The sequence below is a fragment of the Sorex fumeus genome, unplaced genomic scaffold, assembly GCF_029834395.1.
Source record: "Sorex fumeus unplaced genomic scaffold, SorFum_2.1 ptg000157l, whole genome shotgun sequence".
Classification (NCBI taxonomy): Eukaryota; Metazoa; Chordata; class Mammalia; order Eulipotyphla; family Soricidae; genus Sorex; species Sorex fumeus.
Genome location: NW_026606214.1, coordinates 2,465,113 through 2,490,482, shown reverse-complemented (window position 1 = coordinate 2,490,482; position 25,370 = coordinate 2,465,113). Strand labels below are relative to the sequence as shown.

Here is a 25,370-nt window from a genome sequence, read left to right as displayed (position 1 = left end):
TCTGACAATGTTGGTTCTTCAAAAACCAGGGAACACCGTCCCATTTCCTAGAGTTCTCTTTATTTCTTTACGCAGGATTTATAGTTTTCACTGTATTAGTCTCTTGCAACCTTCATTGGGTTGATTCCTAGGGATCTGATGTCTCTAGACACTATATTGAAAGGTACGATCTTTTTTATCTCTTTTAAATCATTATTTGCATATAGAAATATTACAGTTGGGGTAATTTTGCAACCTTCTAACTTATTGTATTGGTTTATTGTTTCTAAGAGTCTTTTGGCAAAGTCTAATGTTTTCAATGTATATTGTCTCATCATCTAAATAGTGATAGTTTAACTTCTTTTACAGATTGAACCCCTTTGATATCTTTTTCTTGTCTAATTACTATGGCAAGTTTTTCCAAACCTATGCTGAATAAGAGTGGTAAAAGTGGGCATCCTTGCTTCGTGCCTGACCTCAGGTAGAAGGCTTTTGGTGTTTCTACATTAGATATAATACTGGCTATGAGTTGTTATAAATGACCATTGCTATCTTTAGGTTAACTCCTTCTGTCTATTTTGTGATGTTTTCTTTTTTTTTTTAATCCTAAGTGGATATTGGGTCTCATCAAAACTCTTCTCTGTATCGGTTAACTATATATAGTCTTTATCTTTTCATTTGTTGACATGGTGTGTTCCACTGACAGATTTGTGTGCACTGAAGCACTGCATCACTGAGATGAACCACATGTGAAGTTATCAGAGAGGATTCCTGTTTCCCCAATATTCTGGACAAGACTAAGGAGTGAGGACATGAAATTTTGTTCTAGGTTTGTTAAACTCACAAGTGAATTCATCTGGTGGTTTTTGTTTTGTTTTGGGATCACACCCAAAGGTGCTCAGGGGTTACTCCTGGCACTACAATCAGAAACACTCCTGGCAGGGCTCCGAGACCGTATGAGATGCCAGAGATCAAACTTGGGTTGGTTGTATGCATGGCAAGCACTCTACCTGCTGTACTATCTGTCCAACTCCACAAACAAATTCATTTGGATCGAGACTTTTGTTCTTGGGGAGATTTTTAGTTACTATTTCAATTTCTATTGAAATAGTAACTACTGCTCTGTTTAGGTTTTCTATTTCTTTATTGTTCAATCTTGGGAGTTTGTATGATTTTAAGAATTCATCCATTTCGTTTAGATTATCCAGCTTGGTAGCATACAGTTGCTCATTATAACCTCTAATGATCTTTGGTATTTCTGAAATGTCTGTTGTAATTTCACTCATTAACTCTGATTTTGTGCTGAAGTGATAGCACAGCAAGTAGGGTGTTTGCCTTGCACACAGCCAACCTACGTTCAATTCCTCCGCCTCTCTGAGAGAGCCCAGCAAGCTACTGAGAGTATCCAGCCCACATGGCAAATCCTGGCAAGCTACCTGTGATGTAGTCGATATGCCAAAAACAGTAACAAGTCTCACAATTTGTTGTGAGACGTTACTGGTATCAATGAACAACGGGAGGACTGTGCTACAGTGCTATCTCTGATTTTATTTGGCTTTTCTTTCCCTTTTTTTTCCCCAATCTTCATGAATCAAGTTAAGGGTTTGTTGATCTTGTTTATTCTTTCAAAGATCAACTCCCAAAAACTCTGGAATCTTCTTGGAATGGGGGTCAGGAGCCTCCCCTACCATCACCCCCGTCACTTTCAGAAGCCCCAGAAGCCACACCCACATCCCACAGCCTCCCCCATGTAAACTCAACAAACTGGCTTTACAGATTATGGAGTTCCTGGAGTTTATGGCCACATAGGCAGGCTTACAACACCTCCAAATTCCATAATACTGACATCCCAATAGGAGCACACGAAATTAGATGAAGTAACAGAGAAGCCAACTGAGTTCAATACACAAAAACAGTTAACACAAAAGGCTCAACTAGCAACCAACAGCTTTGCAAACCCTCCGCCAAGGACTTAATGACCCCATAATGAAATGTAACTATTTTCACAAAATTCTTTACTCGAGCGGGCCCAGTAACGTCTCCATTGGAGACTTTTGTTGTTACTGTGTTTGGCATATCGAATACGTCACAGGGAGCTTGCCAGGCTCTGCCGTGCGGGCGAGACACTCTCGGTAGCTTGCCGGGCTCTCCGAGAGGGGCGGAGGAATCGAACTCGGGTCGGCCATGTTGGCTGCATGCAAGGCAAACGCCCTACCGCTGTGCTAGAATTTCTTGATAATTCCATTAGCCATTTAGTTGTAACAAGCAATAGCACTGTAGCGCCTATAGCACTGTCCTCCCGCTTAAGCGGGCACCAGTAACGTCTCCATTGTGAGACTGGTTGTTACTGTTTTTGGCATATTGAATATGCCATGGTAGCTTGCCAGGCTCTGCCGTGCAGGTGGGATACTCTCAGTAGCTTGCAGGACTCTCCGAGAGGAACGAGGGATGGAGGAATCGAACCCAGGTCAGCCGTGTGCAAGGCAAATGCCCTACCCACTGTGCTATTGCTCCAGCAGAGCTCCAGCCGGGCGTGGTGGCACACGCCTGTAGTCCCAGCTACTCGGGTGGTTGAGGCCGGAGGACAGCTTGAGTCCAGGAGTTCTGGGCTGTAGTTGCACTATGCCGATCAGGTATCCACACTAAGTTTGGCAACAATATGGTGACCTTCCAGGTTGCCAGAGGGGTGAACCAGACCAGGTCGGAAACAGAGCAGGTCAAAACTCCCATGCTGCTTAGTAACAAGCAACACAAAATTAAATTATTTGGGGCCTGCTAAGGGGGAAGGCTTGAAGGGTGGACAATGGGGACAATAGCAGAGGGAGGGTTACACTGGTAATAGGATTGGTGTTGGAACACTGAATGCCCATAGCAAATGTATTATGAACAACTTTCTAAAGCACAGTGTTTAAATAAAGCAAAATACATTTTTTAAAAAGACATCTAAAATTAGTAATAGAAACAAGTGGTTCCTAATCTTACTCTTTGTATTGATTTATTTCTTATTATCATTGATTTCCACTCTGATTTTTATTTTCTCCTGCCTACTATTTACCAAGGGGTTCATCTGTTGTTCTTTTTCTAATCTCTCTAGTTGAGAAGCTAGGTCATGGATTTGAGCTTTTCTTTTCTCCTGGTATGAGCTTGCAAAGCAAAGAACTTTCTCCTTACTTCTGCTATGTCCCATAGGTTCTAGTAGTTGTGTCTCTTTCTCATTTGTTTCAAGGAATTCTCGATTTCTTCTTTGATCCAACTGTTATTTAATAGCATGCTGTTCAGTTTCCAAAAGTGTAATCATTTTGCTACTTTCTTTTTACAGCTTATTTCTACTTTTGTGTTTTTGTGGTCTGAGAAAATAATCGGTATGATTTGGGGGGGCGGGGAGACCATACCCAGCTTTTTCACTGCTGGCTCTGTGCTCAGGGATCATTCCTGGTGTGCTCAGGTACCATACGGGGTGCTAAGGATTGAACCCAGATTTACCACATGTGAGGCAAGTGGCCTGTTCACTATATTATCAGTCTGGCCCCACTGATGTGATTTCTATCCTTGGAATTTTGTGATTGTTCAAGTTTTGTTCGAACATGTGGTCCACTCTGGAGAATGCTCCATGAACGCTTCAGAAGAATGTCTATAATAAAGTTTTGGGGCACTGGAGGATTCGAAATAATAGAATATGTCTACCAAACCCTGTTCTTCCGATTCCTCCTTCGGGGCTGTTATTTCTTTACTTGTATTATATCTAGCTGATGTGTCCAGTGATGAGAGCAGCATAGTGGAAATTTCTGACAACTACTGCACTGTCTTCAATGTAAGTCTTCGGGTCTTTTGGCAGTTGTTTTGTAAACTTTGCTGCCCCTTCAACTTTTCAACTTTGTGAAAACACACACACACACACACACACACACACACGTCTGTGTGTGTGTTGGTGAGAGTTAAGGTTACACTGGTAATAGGATTGGTGTTCTTAATCTAAAGATCACTTAACCAGTATTAACATTCCTATTTTTCATTATCTCCTTTACTTGAATGCCCTTAGATCTGACACTAGTATGGCAGCCCCTGCTTTTTGAGTTTGCCATTAGGCTCTCTATGTTCCCGCCATTCACTTTGAACCTGTGTTGAGCATGAGAGCTTAAGTGGCGCCTGTAAAAAACAGAAGATTGGGTATTGTTTCCTGATCCATCCCACTCTTCTGTGCCACTTCAGGGGATATTTTAGTCCACTGGCATTTAGGGAAATTACTGGAATGAAGGCACTTACTGCAATTTCTACATGTGGAGTTTAGCTGCTTGTGCCATGTGATGTTTTCTTTTCATATGTCGTCTAGCAGTGTGCTTGCCAGAGCGAGATCAGATTCCAAATATGCCTTCAACTGCTGTTTGCAAACATTTTCATCCCTCCTTCTACTCTGAGTGGGGGTCTTGCTAGGATAGAGGATTCTTGGTAGCAATTTTTTTCATTCAATATTTTGTATATGTTATTCCATTCATTTTTTTTGGCTTGTGAGTTTCATTAGAGAAATCTGCTTATCAGCTTTGATTCTAATGCTATTTTTCTTGTATGTGAGGATTTGCTTCTGTCTTATGGTGTAGTGTCTGTCACTGGTTCTTGCCATTTTGATGACAAAATGTCCTGATATTGTTTTGTTTGGGTTTGCCGTGGCTCTTACTCTTTGGGCCTCTTGAGTAAGTTTTCCCATCTGATTCTTCAAGTTGGGGAAAACTCTCATCGATTATTTATTTCAACCAGTTTCTCTTTTCTCCCACTTTCTTCTCCTGGGATTACTATGATTCTGAGGTGTTCCGTAGAATTATCTATGATTTCCCATATATTCTCTTCATTATTTAAGTCTCTTTTCTATCTCCTCTTCTTTCTTGCTGTAGTCATTTACTGTATCTTCAAGTGTACCAATTCTACTTTCACTTTTACCATACTGCTTGTACAGCTTACCACTGCATTCTTAACTCCATTTACTTCTATTTGAACAAGAACCTTCATAGTTTCCATTCGGCTCTCTTCCAGTCTCCTGTTTTTCTACTTGAATGTCATTTTCAAATCACTGGGCACTAACCCAAGCACTAGTGGGTTAGTCCTGGTGTCCCCAGAATACCACTAAGCCTGAAAATCTTCATATGCTACACCAAAGAACTAAACCATCCAGAATCCCTAGTCTAGTATGGCTGGAAGTGGCCCTGACCCCCTTAGCATTGTTTTTTTATAGGCAGCAGGTATGGTGTTGAAATAACAAATACATAAAACTACCATTAATAGTAACTTGATCACTTAACTTCCCGTTAATCAGCGATTTGCTCGAGTGGGTGCCAGTAACGTCTCCATTTGTCCCTGTCTTATGCTAGAGTAGCCCAATGGCATCCGTTCAGTCTAGGAACATGAAGAGCCTCAAACCGATCGTTCATAATCTTGTTAAGGAAGTCTGACCATCTAGTAGGTGGGCGGCCACGTGGTCGTTTGATGTCCCGTGGAATCCAGTTGGTAATGGCTCTAGTCCAGCAGTCATCTCTGAATCTCATTACGTGTCCAGTCCATCTGATTTTTGACGCCTTGGCAAACGAGACAGCGTCCCTGATTCTTGATCGTCGACGGAGGTCGGAACTCCAGATTCTTTCTCTCATTTAAGCGTGATACTCCAAGCATAGCTCTTTCGATTCCTCTTTGAGAGACCTGAATGGTGTTCTCATCCTGTTTTCATAAGGCCCAGGTCTCTGAGGCTATGTTAATGCAGGAAGAACAGTGGAATCAAAGAGATGTGCCCAATAAAGTGACAAAATACGAAACTAACACCCAAGAATGGCCAAGATTAGTACCAGGAATTCTACTCCATGACTTGGAGGCCAACCACACATACTAGGGAAAAGGGAGCTCAGATAAAGAGGGGAACACCAAATAAAGGTGTTGGGAGGACCCTCCCAGGATGGGAGAAGCATGCTGAAAGTAGACTATAGACCAAACATGATTGCCACTCAATGTTTCTTTTGCAAACCACAACACCCAAAAGGAGAGAGAGAACAGAGGGGAATGCCCTGCCACAGAGTCAGGATGGGACGGGTGGGGGGGGGGAGATGGGGGGTGGGAGGGATACTGGGATGCGTGGTGGTGGGAAGTGGGCACTGGTGGAGGGATGGTATTTGATCATTATATAATTGAAACCCAAGCACAAAAATGTATAAGTCTGCAACTGTACCTCATGATGTCTCATTATTAAAAAGATTTTTTAATAAAAAAAAAAAGAGAGATGTGCCCAGAGCTGGAGGTTCTTCATCCTCTTAGCTATTTCTTCGACGCTCTTGAAGACATTCCAAGCCACTCTCTTCCTCCTGCGCAACTCAGGTGCCAGGTCATTTGTCATGTTGACTTCTCGACCTAGGTACACATAACTGTTTCATTTGGAGATGGTCATTCCGTTGAGAGCAAATGGGGCGTCAGGAACGAGGCTGTTTCTCATAAACATTGTCTTTGTAAGATTCAGCTGTAGTCCGACCTTTCCACACTCACGGTCGAAGTCGGCCAGCATTGGTGCCGCTGGCTAATGTTTGGTATTATTAGAACAATGTCATCAGCAAAGCGGAGGTGGTGTAGTTGCCGACCATCTATCTTCACTCCCATTTCTTCCCATTCCAGTCGATGCATGATGTTCTCTAGGGTGGCACTGAAAAGTTTTGGTGAAATGGTATCACCCTGCCGAACCCCTCTCTTGACATCGATGATTACTTCTTTGTAAAATGGTGTCCTTCGCCAACTACAAGACCAAGATGACTGCCCTGATGGATCTATCACATCTTCCAAAACGGCAATGGAGAAGATTATCCATGACTTCTACTCAAATCTCTTCGATAGCCAGGTCCACCTGCCCAAATACCAAATTCCACATGACGGATATGTCATTCCCAATGTTCTGCCTTCTGAAATCCGACACGCCATTTTGTCAGTAAAGCAACGAACAGCACCCGGCCCAGACAAGGTCAGACCTGAACACCTGAAGAACCTGCCATCTGTACTCATCAATACACTGGCTCAGCTCTTCACATGCTACCTGTCTGAATGCAAGGTTCCGTCCCAGTGGAAAACCAGCAGGACGGTACTACTGTATAAGAAGGGAGACATCCACGACATTGGCAACTATCACCCGATCTGCCTATTGTCTGTCATCTACAAGTTGTTCACTCGAGTCATCCTGAATAGGATTGGCAGAACACTAGATGAAGGACAACCATGCAAGCAAGCCGGGTTCCACAAAGGATTCAGCACCATCGACCATATCCACACGATAACCAAGCTCATTGAGGTTTCTCAGGAGTTCAAGATGCTGTTCTGTCTAACGTTCATTGATTTAAAGAAAGCCTTTGATTCTGTTGAGACGGAAGCAGCCATTGAAACCCTAGCCAATCAGGGTATTCAAACTCAATACATCAGGATCCTCCGTGAGTTGTATTACAGATTCACTACCATTAATAGTATCAATAATAATACTCCTAGATATAGTACTACTAACACTATTTGGACATAGGCCAAAACCTTAATGGCCTGTGTCCAAAAAAATTGGAAATAAGTATTGATAAGAACAAGGGGAAAAAGATCTGTTGGTAATGTAAATTGATGAACTCTTGAAAATGATGTAGGGATTCGTTCTTTTTTTTTATTTTTTTATTTTCTTTGTCTTCTAAATGGATCTACTATATGATCCAGCAATACCAATTCTAGACATTTAACCAGAGGCTATGAAAACACTAATTCGAAATAATATTTACACCCCCTTATCCACAGCAGCATTATTCACAATAGTGAAAAACGAGAATAAACCTGAATGTGCTCTGCACTTGTTTGTTCATTGCAGCCCTCTTTACAATAGCCAGAAACTGGAAGAAACCTGAATGCCCAAGAACAGAGGACTGGTTAAAGAAACTTTGGTACATCTACACAATGGAGTACTATGTAGCTCTTAGAAAAGATGAAGTCATAAAATTTACATACAAGTGGTACAATATGGAAAGTATCATGCTAAGCGAAATGAGTCAGAAAGAGAGGGATAGACATAGAAAGATTGCACTCATCTGGGGGATATAAAGTAACAAAGTATGAGATTAATACCCAAGAATAGCTGAGATCAGCACCAGGAGGATTACTCCATAACTTAGAGGCCAGCCGGGTATCCTAGAGGAAAGGGCTATTCAGATAGAGAAGGGAGCACCAAATAAAGGATGTTTGGAGGATCCTCCCAGGAGGGGAGATGCATGTCGAAAGTAGACTATGGACTGAACATGTTTGCCACTCAATGCCTCTTTTGCAGACCGCAACACCCAAAAGGAGAGAGAGAACACAGGGGATTGCCCTGCCACAGAGACGGGGGGATGGGGGGATGGGGGTGGGAGGGATATTATCCATGGTGGTGGAAAATGGGCACTGGTGGAGGGATGGGTATCTGATCATTGTATAATTGAAACCAAAGCACAAAAAATTGTAAATCTACAACTTTAAAAAAATAAAATAAAATAAAGGGGGAAAAAAAAAAAAAAAGAAAAGACGAAGTCCTGAAATTTACATACAAGTGGTACTACATGGAAAGTATCATGTTAAGCGAAATGAATCAGAAAGAGAGGGATAGACATAGAAAGACTGCATTCATCTGGGGAACATAAAGTAACAAAATAGGAGACTAACACCCAAGAGTGGCTGAGATTAGTACCAGGAGTTTTGCTCTATGGCTTATAGGCCAGCCACACACTCTAGGGGGAAAGGGAGCTCAGATAGAAAAAGGAGCACCAAATAAAGGGTGTTGGGAGGATCCTCCCAAGATGGGAGAAGCATGCTGAAAGTAGACTATAGACCAAACATGATTGCCATTCAATGCCTCTTTTACAAACCACAACACCCAAAAGGAGAGAGAGAGCCAAAGGGAATACCCTGCCACAGAGGCAGGGTGAGATGGGGGGGTGGGGGGTTGGGAGGGATACTAGGACCCGTGGTGGTGGATAATGGGCACTGGTGGAGGGATGGGTGTTTGATCATTGTACAAGTGAAACCCAAACACAAAATTTGTAAATCTAAAACTGTACCTCATGGTGTTTCACTAACAAAAATTTTTTAAAAATGTAAATGATGGAGAATGGGCACTGGTGGAGGAATGGGTACTGGATCATTGTATATCTGAAACTCAAGCACAAAAATTTGTAAGTTTACAACTGTACCTCATGGTGTTTCACTAATAAAATTTTAAAAATAAAAAAAAAAAAAAAAAAAAAAAAAAAAAAAAAAAAAAAAAAAAAAAACCTGAATGTGCAATAACTGGGTGACTGGAGAAAGATAATCAGATAAAGCAGCTGTAGTGTGAATACTACATGGAATACTATTCTGCTGTTAAAACAATGAGAAACAATGTCTATTTTAGAGACAATATGTATGGCACTTAAGGTGACTGTAATGAGTGATGTAAGCCAAAAAGTCAAAGACAACTGCTGATGGTTTCAATCACATGTGAAATGAGTAAGAGCAGATGAAAAGGCAAAAAGAGCAAAACTCCTAGACTCAGTGAAGACCATGGATGGTACCAGAGGGAAAAGTAAGTTGGGGTTGGGTGAATGGGTAGAAAGTTTTTCTTTTCCCCAGTGCAAGCGACCAAACCCAAGGTCTCGTGCATTCGAGGTACAGACTTCTCCCACTGAGGCACATCCCCAACCTGCTCCATCTTTGCCTTTCCCGTCATGTATCTTTACTCTTGCTCTGCTGTTACAATGCAGGCTCCCTCATCTGCTGTGTTGTGGTGCTCACATCTCACTTTGGTACTTCCCAGGGGTCACCCTCTTAGCTGGGGCTCTGGCGCGGCCTCTGATAATAAATTCACACACGCACGTGCTCACTGGATTACACTCCTGGCCGAGATGCTAGCATATCTTGAGTTATGACACTCACTGTGGGGGTCTCCTACTGATTATCTGAAGATAGCAAATGCCTCTTGGAAACTTAAATTTTTGAATCTTACAAGAGAAATAACTGAGCATGATACCTAACGCCTAACAGACACTTTATCACAGGGGTCATCATCCCAGCATTACAAAACTCAGCGTTAGCCCAGAAAGAAACAATAAGCTATGAACTGCTGCAAAAACAAAAAGGCATCAAGGAGCCCAAGTGCAAGGATCAAATTTTATTAAAATTCTGCAATAAAGTGATATCAAATCCAACATAAAAATTAAAGTATACTTTACGCTTCTTTTTTAAAAATGATAAATAACTCATACAGATTTTATTTAATAAACCAAAAATTTTAAGAAAAAGTCAAGATTTCATCAAAATTCAAGACGTCTCTCTAAATATGCTTGATCCTACAATGTTTGGGGATCCTACAATGTTTGGGGATCCTACAATATTTGGAGAATGTCAGGGATATTAGTCAGAGGTAGAACTCTCATTCTGCATGTCTAAAACCCTAGGTTCAAGCCCAGTACTGCAAGAAGTGGGGGTAAGAGGGAGAGGAGTAGACTCCATTTTGCCTGAAATCCAGTCTACCCTCTTAAGTATCCAAACTCAACCCATTTGCAACACTCAGTCTGCATTCCAGACAGTTCCTCTGTCTCCTCAGCTGCCAACTCTTCCTTCCCACTGATAGAGCAGTACTTAAGTTAATTGTAGGCTTTCTTCTGTTTTCTTGCCCATTATGTTATCATACTTCCATTGCCCTTTAACTTCACTGAAGTCAGGATTCGTGACTTGTGTGCCTAGGTAGCAGCCATGTGCTTCAAGAAAGAATTCATTACCTTCCCCCCAAAACTATGCTAAGGAATGTATTAATCTTGCTATTGTCTTTGGTATGCTGCTTCAAGGCATCTGCATTACGGAGAACTCAGAACATGCCTGTGAGTCACCATAAACAGAATCACATACAGACTTCAAAGCATCCTGAAGAATCAGAAAATGCAACCTGATTGATCATCTAGTTCTTTAGAGGCAGTATTAGATAAAATACAGACAGCAATAACATTTCTTCTTTCTCTCCCGTTGTCAGTAATGTATCTCTTCTACAGTTTACACCAGTTAATGTCTACCATTCCCTGAATGATAATGAGAATGTATTTTCACAGTAGCAACTGGTGACGTTTCTATAAATCAATGTGCTACACTGATACCTAAATAAGAGCTTATTTCACTGTAATGATGCTTCCAGGCTTCCCTCGAGTCAGGTGGTTACTTGCAGTTAATGATCCGCGACATACCACACAAGTAGACCTAAAAAGACTTATTATCCGCTGCATGTGCAACAATATTTGCTTTATGGATGGTTAAATGAATGAAGACATTCAACGTTACTATTAAAGCAAAATCAAAAGAAAACTTACAAGTAACATGTTTTCTTTAAGCAAAAGGGCTGTGACCATTTTCCATTAATACTTAACCTTTTGCTGGAGCAGTGCAACCACATATAACGTTCAAATCCATAAAGCCCAAGAGCTGTTCTGGGTTAATGCTCATTAACTGCCCCCAATCAAATGAGCAGCAACTTTCCAAAAATGTGAGATCATCAAACGCTATTGCTGACATCCAAGTCGTATCACGAAGGTTAATAAACAATTAAAAAAGACAAATATGCTTAATATGTATATGTATGTTGAGAACTTGTCTTTTAATCAAGTATATAAATACATATATAAGGTGCCAAGGCAGGGAAACATTTTTCGCGGTGCAGGAACTTTGCTAATCTCAAACAATACTCTATCTTTCATAGGTGCCAGACTTTGTAAGCCTTCACATGTTTACCATTTATAATTTTATTTCATTTACTAGACTCAGCTTTGTCCACCATATGTCCACTGTGGGTTAACTATTCCCTAAGGTACAATCAAGGCCTTTCCATTTGTTGTAAGAAGAGCTAAGTATGAAGGACACAGCCAGAAATAACATTTATACCTCAACCAAAAACAGAAGCACATTCAAACTCGAGCCATGGTTCATGCAGCATCTTTTTTTTTTATTAGACACAAGTCTGCGTAGCAAAATAAACTTGTGATAAAAATTCATGGCAACTGTACACCAGCTTTCACCACGCAGATCAGATATCAAAATTATATCACCTCCATCAAATGAATTCAAGTAACGTTTCAGAAAAATATACTCCCGAACTATAAATTAAGCTTGGCTTCCAAACATTAATTCTGACCAAAAATTTAACCACTATTTATTTCAAAAACATTTCACGAAGTTTTTATGTTTTTGACCCTTAAGTCCCTAATTTAAAAAAAAATGCACATATACATATCAATCTATCTTCCCAGTACCCATAACCAAAAGACAGAATCTGTAGAAGCAAAGAATAACCAACACACAAAAGCACTTACTATATTGCAGGAAAAGTTTGTGGAGCTATATATAAATGTATATTTATATAGACGCATATAAAATTCTTACAGCCCTGTCTATGAGGTAGATGCTATTATCATCCCCACCTTACAGATGACAAAATTGAGCTATAAACAAGGTAAGCACCATTAGCATAGTTCAAAAGTGAGCCCAGTTCAAAAGTGAGCCCCTATATGAACTTAAGTGGTCTGACTTAGAAATCTGTTCCCTTAACTCTCTATTAAAGTTACTGATATCACTTGCTATCATATAAATATTGTAAGTGAAAGAGAAAAATACAAATTCTTCTCCAGGGGGAGGAGAGTCTCTCAAACAGCATGCAGAGGCCTGGGGACCTCCTAGCCATTCTTGGCCAGCGATGGCTGAGTCCAATGCACGGGACCCCAGAGGCAGTGCTCTAGGGTCCTGTTTGCCTGGGGCTGTCTGGGCCAGCCCGGCAGGGGTTTCTAGGACACACTGGCTCTACTCTGGGTGTTACAGGCTGCACCTGACAAGGCACAGGCGACCCTGTGGTACCAGAGATGGAGGGGTGAGGGCTGCATGCCTCGACTATCTCTGGCTTATAAATTTTACCCTTTTTTAAAAAACATTTATTCTTAGCTCTGCACTCAGGAATCAATCCTGGCAGTGCTTGGGGGACCATATGGGATGTCGCGGATTGAACCCAGGTTGGCTGCGTGCAAGGCCAACCTGCTATACTATCTCTCCAGCCCCCTCAACTTTAACCAAAGACCATAGTTCCACACTTTTACCATGGCAGAGAATTACTTTTCTAAATCATTCATAGTAAGTGTTTACCAAACACTCTCTGTGCACCCACAACTGAGCTGGTGAGCAAGGCAGAAAGTCCTGCCTAGAAAAGTTGAAATTACAGAACATCTGTACAATTGCAAAAATAGTAATAATGATAATAGTAACAAGGGAGTATGGTGCCGCCAACAGGTCAACCTGTACCTGTGGGGCAAGTGAATCAGCAGCCTGATGTTGCCTTCAGGCTTCCTGATACCCCAAAACTGCCGCTGTGCCTTTGGCCGACCCCAACAACTTGGGAACAAATTTACCAAGAAACTAAATGGCCAAAAGTTAGGTATGTACGAGTTACACCCACAAACCACCTCCGGCTTAGTTATACAAGCTCACCCAGAGTCAGGATGGGCTACCCCCCCACTTCCCAATACACGGGAAGCGCTGGCAGTCACCCCCACGAAACAACTCCAGCGCCACCCTGTAAGCTCTACTATTGGCCTTGCCTCAGAGACCCCTGAACAAATCTCAAAAGAGATCAAAAGCCGCAGTTAAGCTCGACCCATACATGGCTGAACAGACCAGTAAACTGGAGGGGGCAGGTTGGCCTGTCCCCGCCCAAGTAGAGTCCCTGGCAGCCACTTGCTTCCACAATCTAAAACTGCCTCCATACCCCAAGCCTGACTCCAGCCGTCTCAGTATGGACCTCACCAAGATATAATGTGCTGAAACTTTTGTACTGTGGATCTTAGCACACCAGCAGCCCTGGCCCAGAGACACTGAGGCACATCCTGGTCAGGCTCACAATTTGCTTCCAAGCACCATCTTGGCGCACCAACAGCCCTATTCAGAGACACAGCAGCAAGTCCCAGAAGATACCACAGCGCCAGAGATCTCTCCAGGCCCCATACGGAGCCAATATCACCGGGCACCCCAGATGGAGCAGGTGCAGTCTCCCCACCTTCTCCAGATAGAATCCCGGTGACCACGAGCTTTCACAGCAAGGCCCAGGTATGCAGGTTCAGGACTAAATCTCCAGGCATGGCAGCAGAGGACCTGGGCTGTCCCTCCCCAGGTCCCCGCCCACCCAGAAGACTGACTGTTATGCCCACAATGAGCCTCCAGGAACCATCTTCGCACACCAACAGCCCTGGCCCAGAGACTCCCAACTGAATCCCAAAATGGATGAGTGCATACAGAGATGTCTCTGGAACCCAACCATTTACAAACTAGAAATTTACATTTACAATCGTGGCCACTCGAGCGCCTGTGATATTCGAAATGAGCTATGGAAAATATATTATCTAGAGTCTGCCCCTAGCAGGTAGGCTTGAATGGTGGTGGGAAAATTCGAGCAAAACTAATGCCCAAAATTAGAGAGAGAGTATTGGGGAAATTGTCTGCCATGGAGGCAGGGTGAGAACTGCAATGTGTATGGGGGGAGGGGGGTGTAATACTTGGGACATTGGTGGTGGAAAATGTGCAGGGGTGGAGGGATGGGTGTTCCATCATTGTATGGCTGAATCTCAAACACGAAGCTTCGTAACTCTATCTCATGGTGATACAATAAAATAATGTGAAGTTCATGCCCAATTCAAACAGCTTAATCAATGGCTGAATAAATAGCAGTACTCCTACATTATTAAAAATGATAATAATAACAAAGCAACATTTTCCTCTTTGGGGCAAAAATGTCTTTTTCAGAAGAATCACATAATTTAGTGAACAAAAAATTAGCAAAAAACGACAATGCCCAAAAGGAGACGGAAGGAGAGAGAGAGAGAGAGAGAGAGAGAGAGAGAGAGAGAGAGAGAGAGAGAGAGAGCACGCACAAGGTGAGCGAGCAAGACAGTGCCACAGAGGCAGGCTGAGGGGGTGGGAAGATGATAGGAGAGAATTGGGAGACACTGGTACTGGAAAATGTACATTGGTGGAAGGCTGGGTGCTGGAACACTCTATGACTGAAATCCAATCACGAACAGCTTTGTAAGGATCTATCTCACAGTGATTCCATTTTTTAAAACTTAAGTTAGCAAATATTAGTTAAATCAAGTGAGAAACATATAGCCCTCCTCTGCTTGCTCATGTCCCTTCAGGCCCTATGAAGAGTTTGAGAACTGGGGGAGTTCTCACAGGCATCATATGCTCGTTCACTGAACTGGACAAACAGAAGAGCAGGAATGGCAAGGGCTCATCCAGAGCTTCCTCGAGAAACACAAGCACAAAGAGCTTTGGAAATATGCTTTAGTCCTATCAGGCGCTTGCTTGTCCCTCACGCCTGACAGAGCACCTGTGGGGGTATCTGCCAAGAATTCCAACCCGCACCCCTCCTGCTGCTCCCCCAGTAGTGACCCCCAATTCTGGTGGCACTGCAAAGATGCACCACCTCAATCCACTTTCCGCGGCTCCTTTCCCTCCCTTCTCTCTCGGAGTCATTCTACTCCACTTTCACCAATTCTCCAAGGTCACTGCCAATATCCCCTACACATCTCCATGGCCTGGTCACATTCAGCCGTCAGCTGGAGAACACCGTCTTCCTCCCCTCTCCTTGAAATACCTTGACTCTGGCTTCTGGCATCCTCTGCCCTCAGGATTTTCTCCCTACCTCCACCAGCCAACTTTTTATTTCTTGCTGAGCTCACACTCACTTTCCCAAACTTTAAAACAAGACTGTAAGCTAAAGGCTTCATCTTTTTTTTTTTCAGTCTTTGGCTTTGGGGGTCACACCCATTGATGCCCAGCCTCACAGGGAAAAAGATCCCTGGCACCACCCCACATACCAGATGGGACCCCTGACTCTGTAGGTATGATCTCAGCAGTACAAACAAGCGTGAGGCCCTGCACACACCCACAGAATAATGACAACAAGAAGTAAAATGCTCTACTGCAGAGCCATATCCACGGCCCTGAATGAAAGTATCTTTTAGGCAGAGCTGGAGAGATAGAATAGCGGCTACAGAGATCTCTTGCCCTGCACGCAGCCAATCTGGGTTTGAGCCCCTGCACTCCGACTGGAACTGATCCCTGAGCACAGAGCTAGGAGCAAGCCCAGAGCATAGCTGGGTACAGACCAGAAACAAAAAAAATCAAAGCATTAACAAGGGCAAGGGAAAGTTTTAATAAAAAGTGGATAAAAAGAATAAATTCTTGAAACCCTCAAGGGTTTGTTTATACTTTTTAAACCATAACCCTCTTCAACTGATAACCGCGATAGACTCATTAACTGTTATACATGGTAGATGACAAATATATACACAGAGGATGCTGTGACTCCTTCAAAGAGGAACAAACATTGTACGTATTTCAGTTTCACATATCTATTTCTAGATAAAATAAGAATTTTTTAAAAATTCAAAAGTCACATGACAAACAAGTACAGGGGTATAAATTCCCACAACATTTTTCAAGCCGAACATGCAACTCCCACTTCATACTGCTCTATTACTGAGCAGAAAGAATCGTCTTTTAAAAGCCCTGTGATAATTTTATTGAGGACAGTAAAATTTTCAACTTGAAATTTACTTGTTTTACTGATACACTTTCAGTGAGTTCAGGGAACACAACTTACAGGGTACCATTAAAATGTGACCTGTGAACCTCACGGTGTAAAACATCACTTCCTGGAGGAAGATAGTAGTCCGAGAACAATCCATCACTGTTTGGAAGAATATACACTCCACGCTGTTAATTAGTGTAGATGCACTCTTCTCGAGACCCTCATCTGTCATGAAGATTGTTTAAGAATCTGAGTTATTAGTCTTTATTTGGAGAAGGATCTGGTTAATATCTTTTAAGAGCAGAAATCATTCATCCTTCCACTCTATTCTGGAGCGTGATAATTCCTACCCCCAGTACGAATTACTGATAACTACCACCCCTCTGCCAAGCAGTGATAAATCAGGACAGGGCAGCTCCTAAGCAGCCCCTGCTAATTTCTGTTTACAATCTATCCAACAGAGAGTGTTCGCTGGTCAGGGGAGAAATGAGCTGATGGACCAGATAGTAGGAAAAACACAGCAGCTTAGAGATAGAAAATAACAAAATGACAAATTAAAATGCCATGTGCTTGGATAGATGGACTGAATCTAAAGTTGGTCTCTAAAAATTCTAATATTACCGGAAGTTCCTTCCTTTCCTAATTTGAACCTGCCTTCAAACCCTGGGATACTACACCTGTATTTCAATGCAGACTATGATTTTTTTAATCATCTGAAAAGTTCAAAACTTGAAAGTCAAAAATATAGGTTTCTATGACAATATTAAAGTCACACATTGCAGAAAAAAAGCAAAGCTCCTAAATGATTAGATCAAACCTAAAACCGTGACAATAAATCAGTGACATTTCATCTCAAATCCGACCCAATATAAAGTAACTTGGACAAATACCAACTATGCGACTCTCTGACGTAATTCGCCACCGAGGAATGCAGCAGAGCAGAAGGACCTGAAGATCATCCGGAGGATTCCGATTCTACAAAGGCATTTCTCCTTGCTGAGAAAACCGTCATTGTCCAGGACACAGTACAGTGGTTGGAGCACTGAGCACTGCCTGAGCACTGCTGGATGCGGCCCTGGAAGTCCTGAAGCACCGTGGGGTCTAGCCTCAGAGGGCCTCAGGCATGTATCCCTGGGAATTCCCAGCACCCCAGGCCTTTGCACTGAACCAATGGCCCACTTGGCTGTGAACTACCAAAAGGTCACCATTTCCCGCACCCCCACCGCTCTCCTGAGCACTGTTTTAGAAAACTACCCCCCAAAAAAGTGTTTTTAAAAAGAAAGCAACCCCCCAGTAACATATTCAGAGGCCATAAACACTTTTTTTTAAATTTTTATTAGTGAAACACGATGAGGTATAGTTGCAGACTTACAAATTTTTGTGCTTGGGTTTCAGTGATACAATGATCGAGTACCCATCCTTCCACCAGTGCCCACTGTCTACCACCAATGATCCCAGTAGCCCTCCACTCCTCATCCCCCCATCCCACCCTGCCTATGTGGCAGGGCACTCCCTTTTGTTCTCTCTCTCCTTTTGGGTGTTGTGGTTTGCAAAAGAGGCACCAAGTGGCAATCATGTTCGGTCTATAGTCTACTTTCAGCATGCTTCTCCCATCCTGGGAGGATCCTCCCAACCCCCTTTATTTGGTGCTCCCTTCTCTATCTGAGCTCCCTTTTCCCCTAGCAGGTGCGGGGAGGCCATAAACACTTCTAACTCCAACAGTCTTCCTGAAAATATTTGTATTCACTCACTCATTCATTTAGGCACAGTTCTAAGAGATAAGGACCTTAGTTTTCACACAACTGAGATATTAGTAGGGGAAACAGAAATAAGAAACCTTAGCAAGTGGCAATAAAATGACAGAAATAGAATGACAAAAGGACTAAGTGGCACACAAGGAAGGGGTCCAAAAAGACAAACTTGCAGAGGAGAATCCAAACGACAGGTAAGAGGCAACCATGAGGAGATGAGGAGATGGTCCTGCAGCGAGATGCAAGCAACCTGAGCAGAGTCCTAGAACAGGTCCGGCCACTTGGAAGAGCAAAGCTTGGAGTGACCGGAGGAGTTTACAAGAGAGGCAGTGGCTGTGTGAGACGGCAGAGGTCACACCACCCCAAACCAAGCTGACCAGGATGAAGACTGCTCAGGCTCACTAAGGCTCCGTGGGGCCAGGCCTGATGCTGGCAGCATGAGACCTCAAACAAGAACCCCGCTATTAGAATCTCTGAACAGATCCTCCGTGCGTGGAGCTGCCTCCCAAACTCCCCAAGTTGCTCATGGCTGCCAGGTCCTGATGTGGCTGGCACTGCAGCCCGGGTCACTCTCCTGGGAGCGCCAGGCACGGACCTAAATTCAGCAGAATTTCCATGAAACACGGGGATTATTAAGTAGATGACTTGCCCTCTTTCCCTCTTTGAAAGCTAATACCAGGGACTTATTTTTAGCTCACTAGAGAAAAGAAGGGCTTTCATGAAGATCTGAATACAAGCCTACTTACAAATGTCAACAATCAGAGCCAAAGAAAGGCAGCTGGGTTTTTAGAAATTTTTAGGTGGGAGAGGAAAAAAAAAATTACTGAGACCTGGGTTAGCAGGTCCCAGTCACACCTTAAGTACTTCTACGGCTCAACCTTTGTGAAATTACAAACTGAATACACATAGCTAAATTCGTGGATGTCTGCTGAATGAACCGTCCTACCGAATACAGTGTGAGAACAATCTAAGAAAATACAAAACCAGAGAAACAATGAAATAGGATGGTGGCCAACAAATCTCTAGGAACCACTTCCCCAAGTCACTTTTATAAAACACCTATTATGACTCTACTAATCTGCAATTTGTGATCTGCAGCAGTGAAGCTCTGTCAGCAGTTTTCATTTGTGTTGAGACATACTGGCGGTGCTGGCAGTTGGAGGGTGCCCCCGCCCCCGCCCACTCGGCTCTGTGCTCAGGCATGAGATCAGATCCCTCAAGCCCAGCTCCCTGAGTGCAGACCACATGCAAGCCTGCTCAGCTGGGTCTCTGGGCACCAGTTCACAGTGATAAAGGCTATTGTAGCACTGTTGCACTGTCCCCCTGTTGTTCATGGATTTGCTCGAGCAGGCCCAGTAGCGTCTCCATTGGAGACTTTGTTGATACTGTGTTTGGCATATCGAATACGTCACGGGGAGCTTGCCAGGCTTTGCAATGCGGGCGAGACACTATCATTAGCTTGCCAGGCTCTCTGAGAGGGGCGGAGGAATCGAACCCAGCTCAGCTGGGCCAGCCACGTGCAAGGCAAATGCCCCACCACTGTGCTATCGCTCCAGCTATTATGATCATAATAAAGGCTATTATGATCACGAATATTCAGAAGTAACTGCTGAATACTATGCTTAAAGCCAAGTGCTAAGTGCTTTTCACACAGTAGCTCATTTAATCTTTAATTTTACACAATTTCTTTCAGACATTTGTTTCCAGATAAGGTAAACCTAAGCTGAAAGGATTATAAGGCGAGAGCACACATATTCACCGCAGGATGCCTGGGCTCATCCCCAGCACACAGGGTCCCTTGGCCCCGCCAAGGTCAACCACAAACATAGCCCCTTGATCACAGCCAACTGCCCCCCACCAAAAAAAAAAAAGTTTGAATAAGAAGATGTTAAGTAAGTTATCTCATATTACACTATTGTTTAGTGAAGAAAGTAGGCATATTAGCAAAGACTATATAGAACTTATTCACTGTATCACTGTCATCCCGTTGTTCAGCAATTTACTCCAGCAGGCGCCAGTAACATCTCCATTCATCCCTGCCCTGAGATTTTAGCAGCCTTACTCGTCTTTCCCAAAGCTGCCATTTTGGAGGCTCTTTCAGGATCAGGGGAATGAGACCCATTATTGCTACTGTTTTTGGCATATTGAATATGCCACTGGTAGCTTGCCAGGCTCTGCCAACAGAACATATTCGCATGTTAAAGTGACTGTCCTATAATCTTAACCAGAACTCAATACATCATTTTTTTTGGGGGGGGGGGGGTTAATTTGAGGCCACACTTAGGACTTACTCCTGGCTCTGCACTCAGGGATCACTCCTGGAAGGACTTGCAGGGGCTATATATGGTACCAGGAATCAAACCCGGGTCAGCCACATGCAAAGCAAGCATCCTACCTTCTGTACTATCACTCCGGCCTCAACATTTCATTGTAAAACCTTTCCTCTTTTCTTTTTCTTTTTTTTTTTGCAGTGTAAGGAATTAAACCCAGCATGTCACACAAACAGGGCAAGTACTCTACTACTGAGTAACACCCACAGACCTAAAAACCTCTGTACTATGTAAGAACACTAACTAGTATCAGAATAGAGAATTTTTTTAAGTTGCATAGACCCTTTACATACCATATTCTAGTATAATTTACTAATTGCCTATTTTGTCTATTTCATCAATGCATGCCCGTTCCTCTAACTAGCCATTTCATGAACCTCCTCTACTCTTTTAAACACAATCAAACCCAATTTCTCATTAAAATATGAACCCATAATTCATTCTTTATAAGATTGTTCTCAATCCAAGTGAATGAGAATTTACTGTAACAATAAAAAGCAATTAATTTCAAAACTGATTATACAATTCCTGGCATGAAATATTTTCATGCAAGCACACATATACATATATACACTCACATACACACACACACACACACACACACACACTTTATATTGGATTTTTCTTCTCTCCTACTCAACTTGGGCTAAAAGTCGGCTGTTACTGCCAATATTTTCACAACACACACATAAATTCAACATAATACTTTCTGTTTATGTTACAAAGAACTGGATACAATAAGGAGTAAGAAAGAGCACATTTAGACTGGAGATGCTTATGTTAGATAATAAACATAATCCTCTCATTTAGAGGCTTTCCCACCCTATTTCACACTGATTTATCTTTAACGAATGATTTATCTCTAATAAAAAAATTTGATGATTTCCCTGCTTTAGAGCATAACTGTATCTGAAAAAATAGAAAATGAATACATATTACTATACTAATGTAACAAAAACTTTGAAATACAAAGTGTAAGAACTTTCATTATGTATGAAATAAAGCCAGTATTACATTATGCAGTAAATAATATCTAGGAAAATGTTAGTATTTAACCTCTGCATTTTAAATACGTAGCTTTCTGTGTGACTGTATATTTTATCATATGATCTCATTCTAAGACTATTACAAATCCATACAAGAGCTTGCAGCTAAGCAAAAAAAAAAAAAACTCGACTTTTGTTATTAACTCTCAAATGTAATTCTGTGTAATTCTTTGCATAAATGAATATAACTTAAAGATTTATTTTTAAAACCTGGAAATGGCCCCACAGCACTGCCCCAGTGCCCATCCAGTGTGATGTCCTGTCTCTGACAAAGACCAATAGGGGATGCTCAGATGATCATATAAACACATCCACAGTGTATATAATTAGGTACCACTCCACCTTACTCAGAATGTAGTGAGATTATATCCTGAAAGAAATGAAAACAAATCCCAGCCACCATCCTTCCCCTACTCTGTCATTTCCCAAAAGGTGATGAAAAACCTGCAATAAAGCACAAATTTGACCATATGATAAGCCAATGCGTTTGCAACATTTCAATTAAGAAATGGTCTCATAAAACAAAAGGCTGGACTCAGAACATGAGCCTCATCTCATCTAAACTTATGCTCTGCATCAGAGGAGCTGAAGGAATTGGAAAGCATCTGATCCACTCAATTCAAATTACAAACGGATGAGAAGAATTTAACTCATATTTAAAACAAAATCCTGTATATTCTACCCAAGTCATCACTGTGTGATATGCAACACTATATTTTCTATAATGCAGGATAATAACTGTACCTTTAACTCTTTGACTGCTTTTTAATGGTTTGAAAGTAAGGTTTGGGTTTATTAAATCTTCATTTAAGCGTGCAAAACCACATAATGAAGAAATCTTGGTTTGGTCCTTCAGGAAGCACTATTTCCTAAACAATTACAGACCAAAAATGGCCTGACCCTTGGAGAAGATAATTCTCTTGGTAGTGTACTTGGGTATTGCTCTGCAATGCCTACAATCAGGAAACAGTTCAGATCTAACCCTCCATGGTATAATTTAAATTCATTTTCTCTTTTTTCTGACCAAAAAAACTTTCAGAAAATTAGATCATATCATAATCCATTGCATGTTTGAAAGCTCTGACTAAGGCCTCCTTTTTCAGGTAACTGCACCCTAGAAACCACATAACAGCCCAACACTGAATTCAGCCTAGGATGTTTACTTGCTCTATACCAGAGTTTCTCAACCAGAGAGAGGACCCCCAATATATTTCAAAGGGGAGGGGAGGGCAGGAAGGAAAGGGGGTCGGGGGCCAGCAGGGAAATAGACTGGGAAACCCTGCTCTACACCACATTCCAAGAAACATCTCAAGTTACTTAAGCCTCACTTTTACACATTTATTCCTCCCCTACTAGTCTCAAAAATATATATATTACACATATATATTATATATGTGCAATATATATTTTGGTATATATTTTAATGTATTTATTATTTGTACATGTATCTATGTGTGCATGTTGTAGACATATATAAATATGTACATATACACACAACTCAGACCAAATGTCAAAAATCCAGTAAAGGAAGTTGTTGAGAGACAGAATTCCTTTCCCGGACAGTACTTCCCTAGAACGGGGCTCCCCAAGTGAAAAACACTCTTCCGGAACCTCTGGGGAAGGGCTGGGTTGCTCTGCAGCTGTGTTGCCATTCTTAAGTGTCCACAATGCTTCCTTATAGACTTTAGATGCAGGAAGCCAAAACACACACTGTCGGAGCAGAACTTACCTCTCGAGAAAAATGCCACACAGCAAAGAAAGCTGAAACGGTGCTGTGCACTGCACGAAGAACTTTCTACTTTAGCAACTCACTTGCTCCAGAAAGCTGCACCTGTTTCTCTTATCAATGTCAACTCTTTAGGAATAAAAGCTTTTAGGAAGGCAGAGTATACCTAGTCGCGATGAGCTGGTCCTGGGGACTTACTTTTATTGCCCACCAAGGCAACAAGCGGCTGCGTCTCCGACTCCTCGCTCACCTTCTTCACCACCGTGTACCAGTCCTCGAGATTCTCAAAACTTTGAGAATTTGTAATATCATACACAAGGATGACTCCCTGCCAAAAGAGTTAAAGGATATTTACAGCGGGTGAATGATCTCCAGGAAAATCTGATATGCCCAGCAGGGTGAAAAATACAAATATGGGCTGTTTCACATATGTAAGATAACGTCAAAGAAATTAATTTCTAGCACGATAAAAATCCTAAATGTCTTCATTCATGATAATCTGACAGTGAAGATGCAAAGGAAACAAAATAGCAATATTATCAATTTATAATTGGCTTCCCAGTATGGTACCTGGGATATGTGCTTGGGAAATACATTTGGTAAATTAAATACAAGAAATATTATCGTGCAAGGCTGGAGCGATACCACAGCAGTAGGGTGTTTGCCTTGCACACAGCTGACCTGGCCAACCCAGGTTCAGTTCCTCTGCCCCTCTCGGAGAGCCGGGCAAGCTACTGAGAGTATCTCTCCAGCACGGCAAAGCCTGGAAAGCTCCCCATGAAGTATTCGATAGGCCAAACACAGTAACAACAAGTCTCACAATGGAGACATTACTGGGCCCGCTGGAGCAAATCCATGAACAACGGGAGGACAGTGCCACAGTGCTACTATTGTGCAATGTTGGGGAAAATCCTGCCTGTTACTTATGAGGTCAAACATTTAAACCTTTCAATAAGTAACCATCTGCTGCTGCTCTTTTAAAATGTTTCCAAAAATGAAGATTCCATACATCCCTTGATAGTCAATTTCAGTGTTTAACACAATTTTCTTTGAATGAAGTAAGTCAATTTCCTCTGTTGGGCCTCTGTGTATTAACAGAACAACATGAGAATATCCTCCTTAAAATAACCCTTCATGTGCCTGAGAGTGGACTAACTATGTTACCATCTCTTTTCCAGAACAAATAAACTCAATTCCTTAAACTGTCCTCAAAGGACCAATTTCGATTCTTTTTTAATCACAGTTGTTGTTTCTTCCCAGCACACCCTACACGCAGTTTTATAAAATACTCTTTAAAATGAGAACGTACAACTGGACATGATACTGTAATAAGAGGCTGAACCAAGCCAAATATAACAAAGGGGTTGCTTCTTGCCGCTTATATATCAGATTCCTTCTAATATGTACCACTGTTTTGTGTGGGCAGAAGTCGGACACACAAAAACAACGGAGCCACATTTTTGATTCCCATCCAGTCTGTGGTAAAACACTTAATACAAAGCCCTACACACAGCAGTCTGGGTCCTCACAGTATTTATGTCTCTCTCCTCCAAGTCAGAACCCTAAGTGTGCACTATTTTTGGTACCTGCCTATAGACCAGACAGAAATCTAAATCCTTTCATGAACGCTCACATGATCATTCAGGGCTATCTTCATTGAACCAAAGACTAAGGCCACAAAGCCAGATTACTGATGAAGCAAAGATCGGAGACAAGGTCTGGGTGAATATGTATAAAAAGTCCACTCATTCAGTCTCTAAGCATCTGTCTGCCAAGTGGATGCCAAGCACTGTTTCCGGTGCCAGGGATGGGAAATTCCAAATGCTGAGGAATTCAGAGTCTTCCTGCAGTCACGCAGCAAGCAGAAAAGTAGGCAATGCCAAAGTTCACAGCAATGACTGGCTGCTACATACAGATGAGCTAATTCCA

At 42.2% G+C, this 25,370-nt stretch overlaps 1 protein-coding gene across 3 annotated transcripts in view; it reads right to left on the bottom strand.

Moving 5' to 3' along the window:
- RAB28 (RAB28, member RAS oncogene family) overlaps nucleotides 1–25,370 on the bottom strand; it is an 82,059-nt gene that overhangs the window by 31,289 nt on the left and 25,400 nt on the right. For all 3 annotated transcript variants that reach the window (XM_056107300.1, XM_056107299.1, XM_056107298.1), the window contains exon 4: nucleotides 23,640–23,769. In XM_056107300.1, the coding sequence (XP_055963275.1) occupies nucleotides 23,640–23,769 (130 nt within the window). The remainder of the gene's footprint in view (nucleotides 1–23,639; nucleotides 23,770–25,370) is intronic.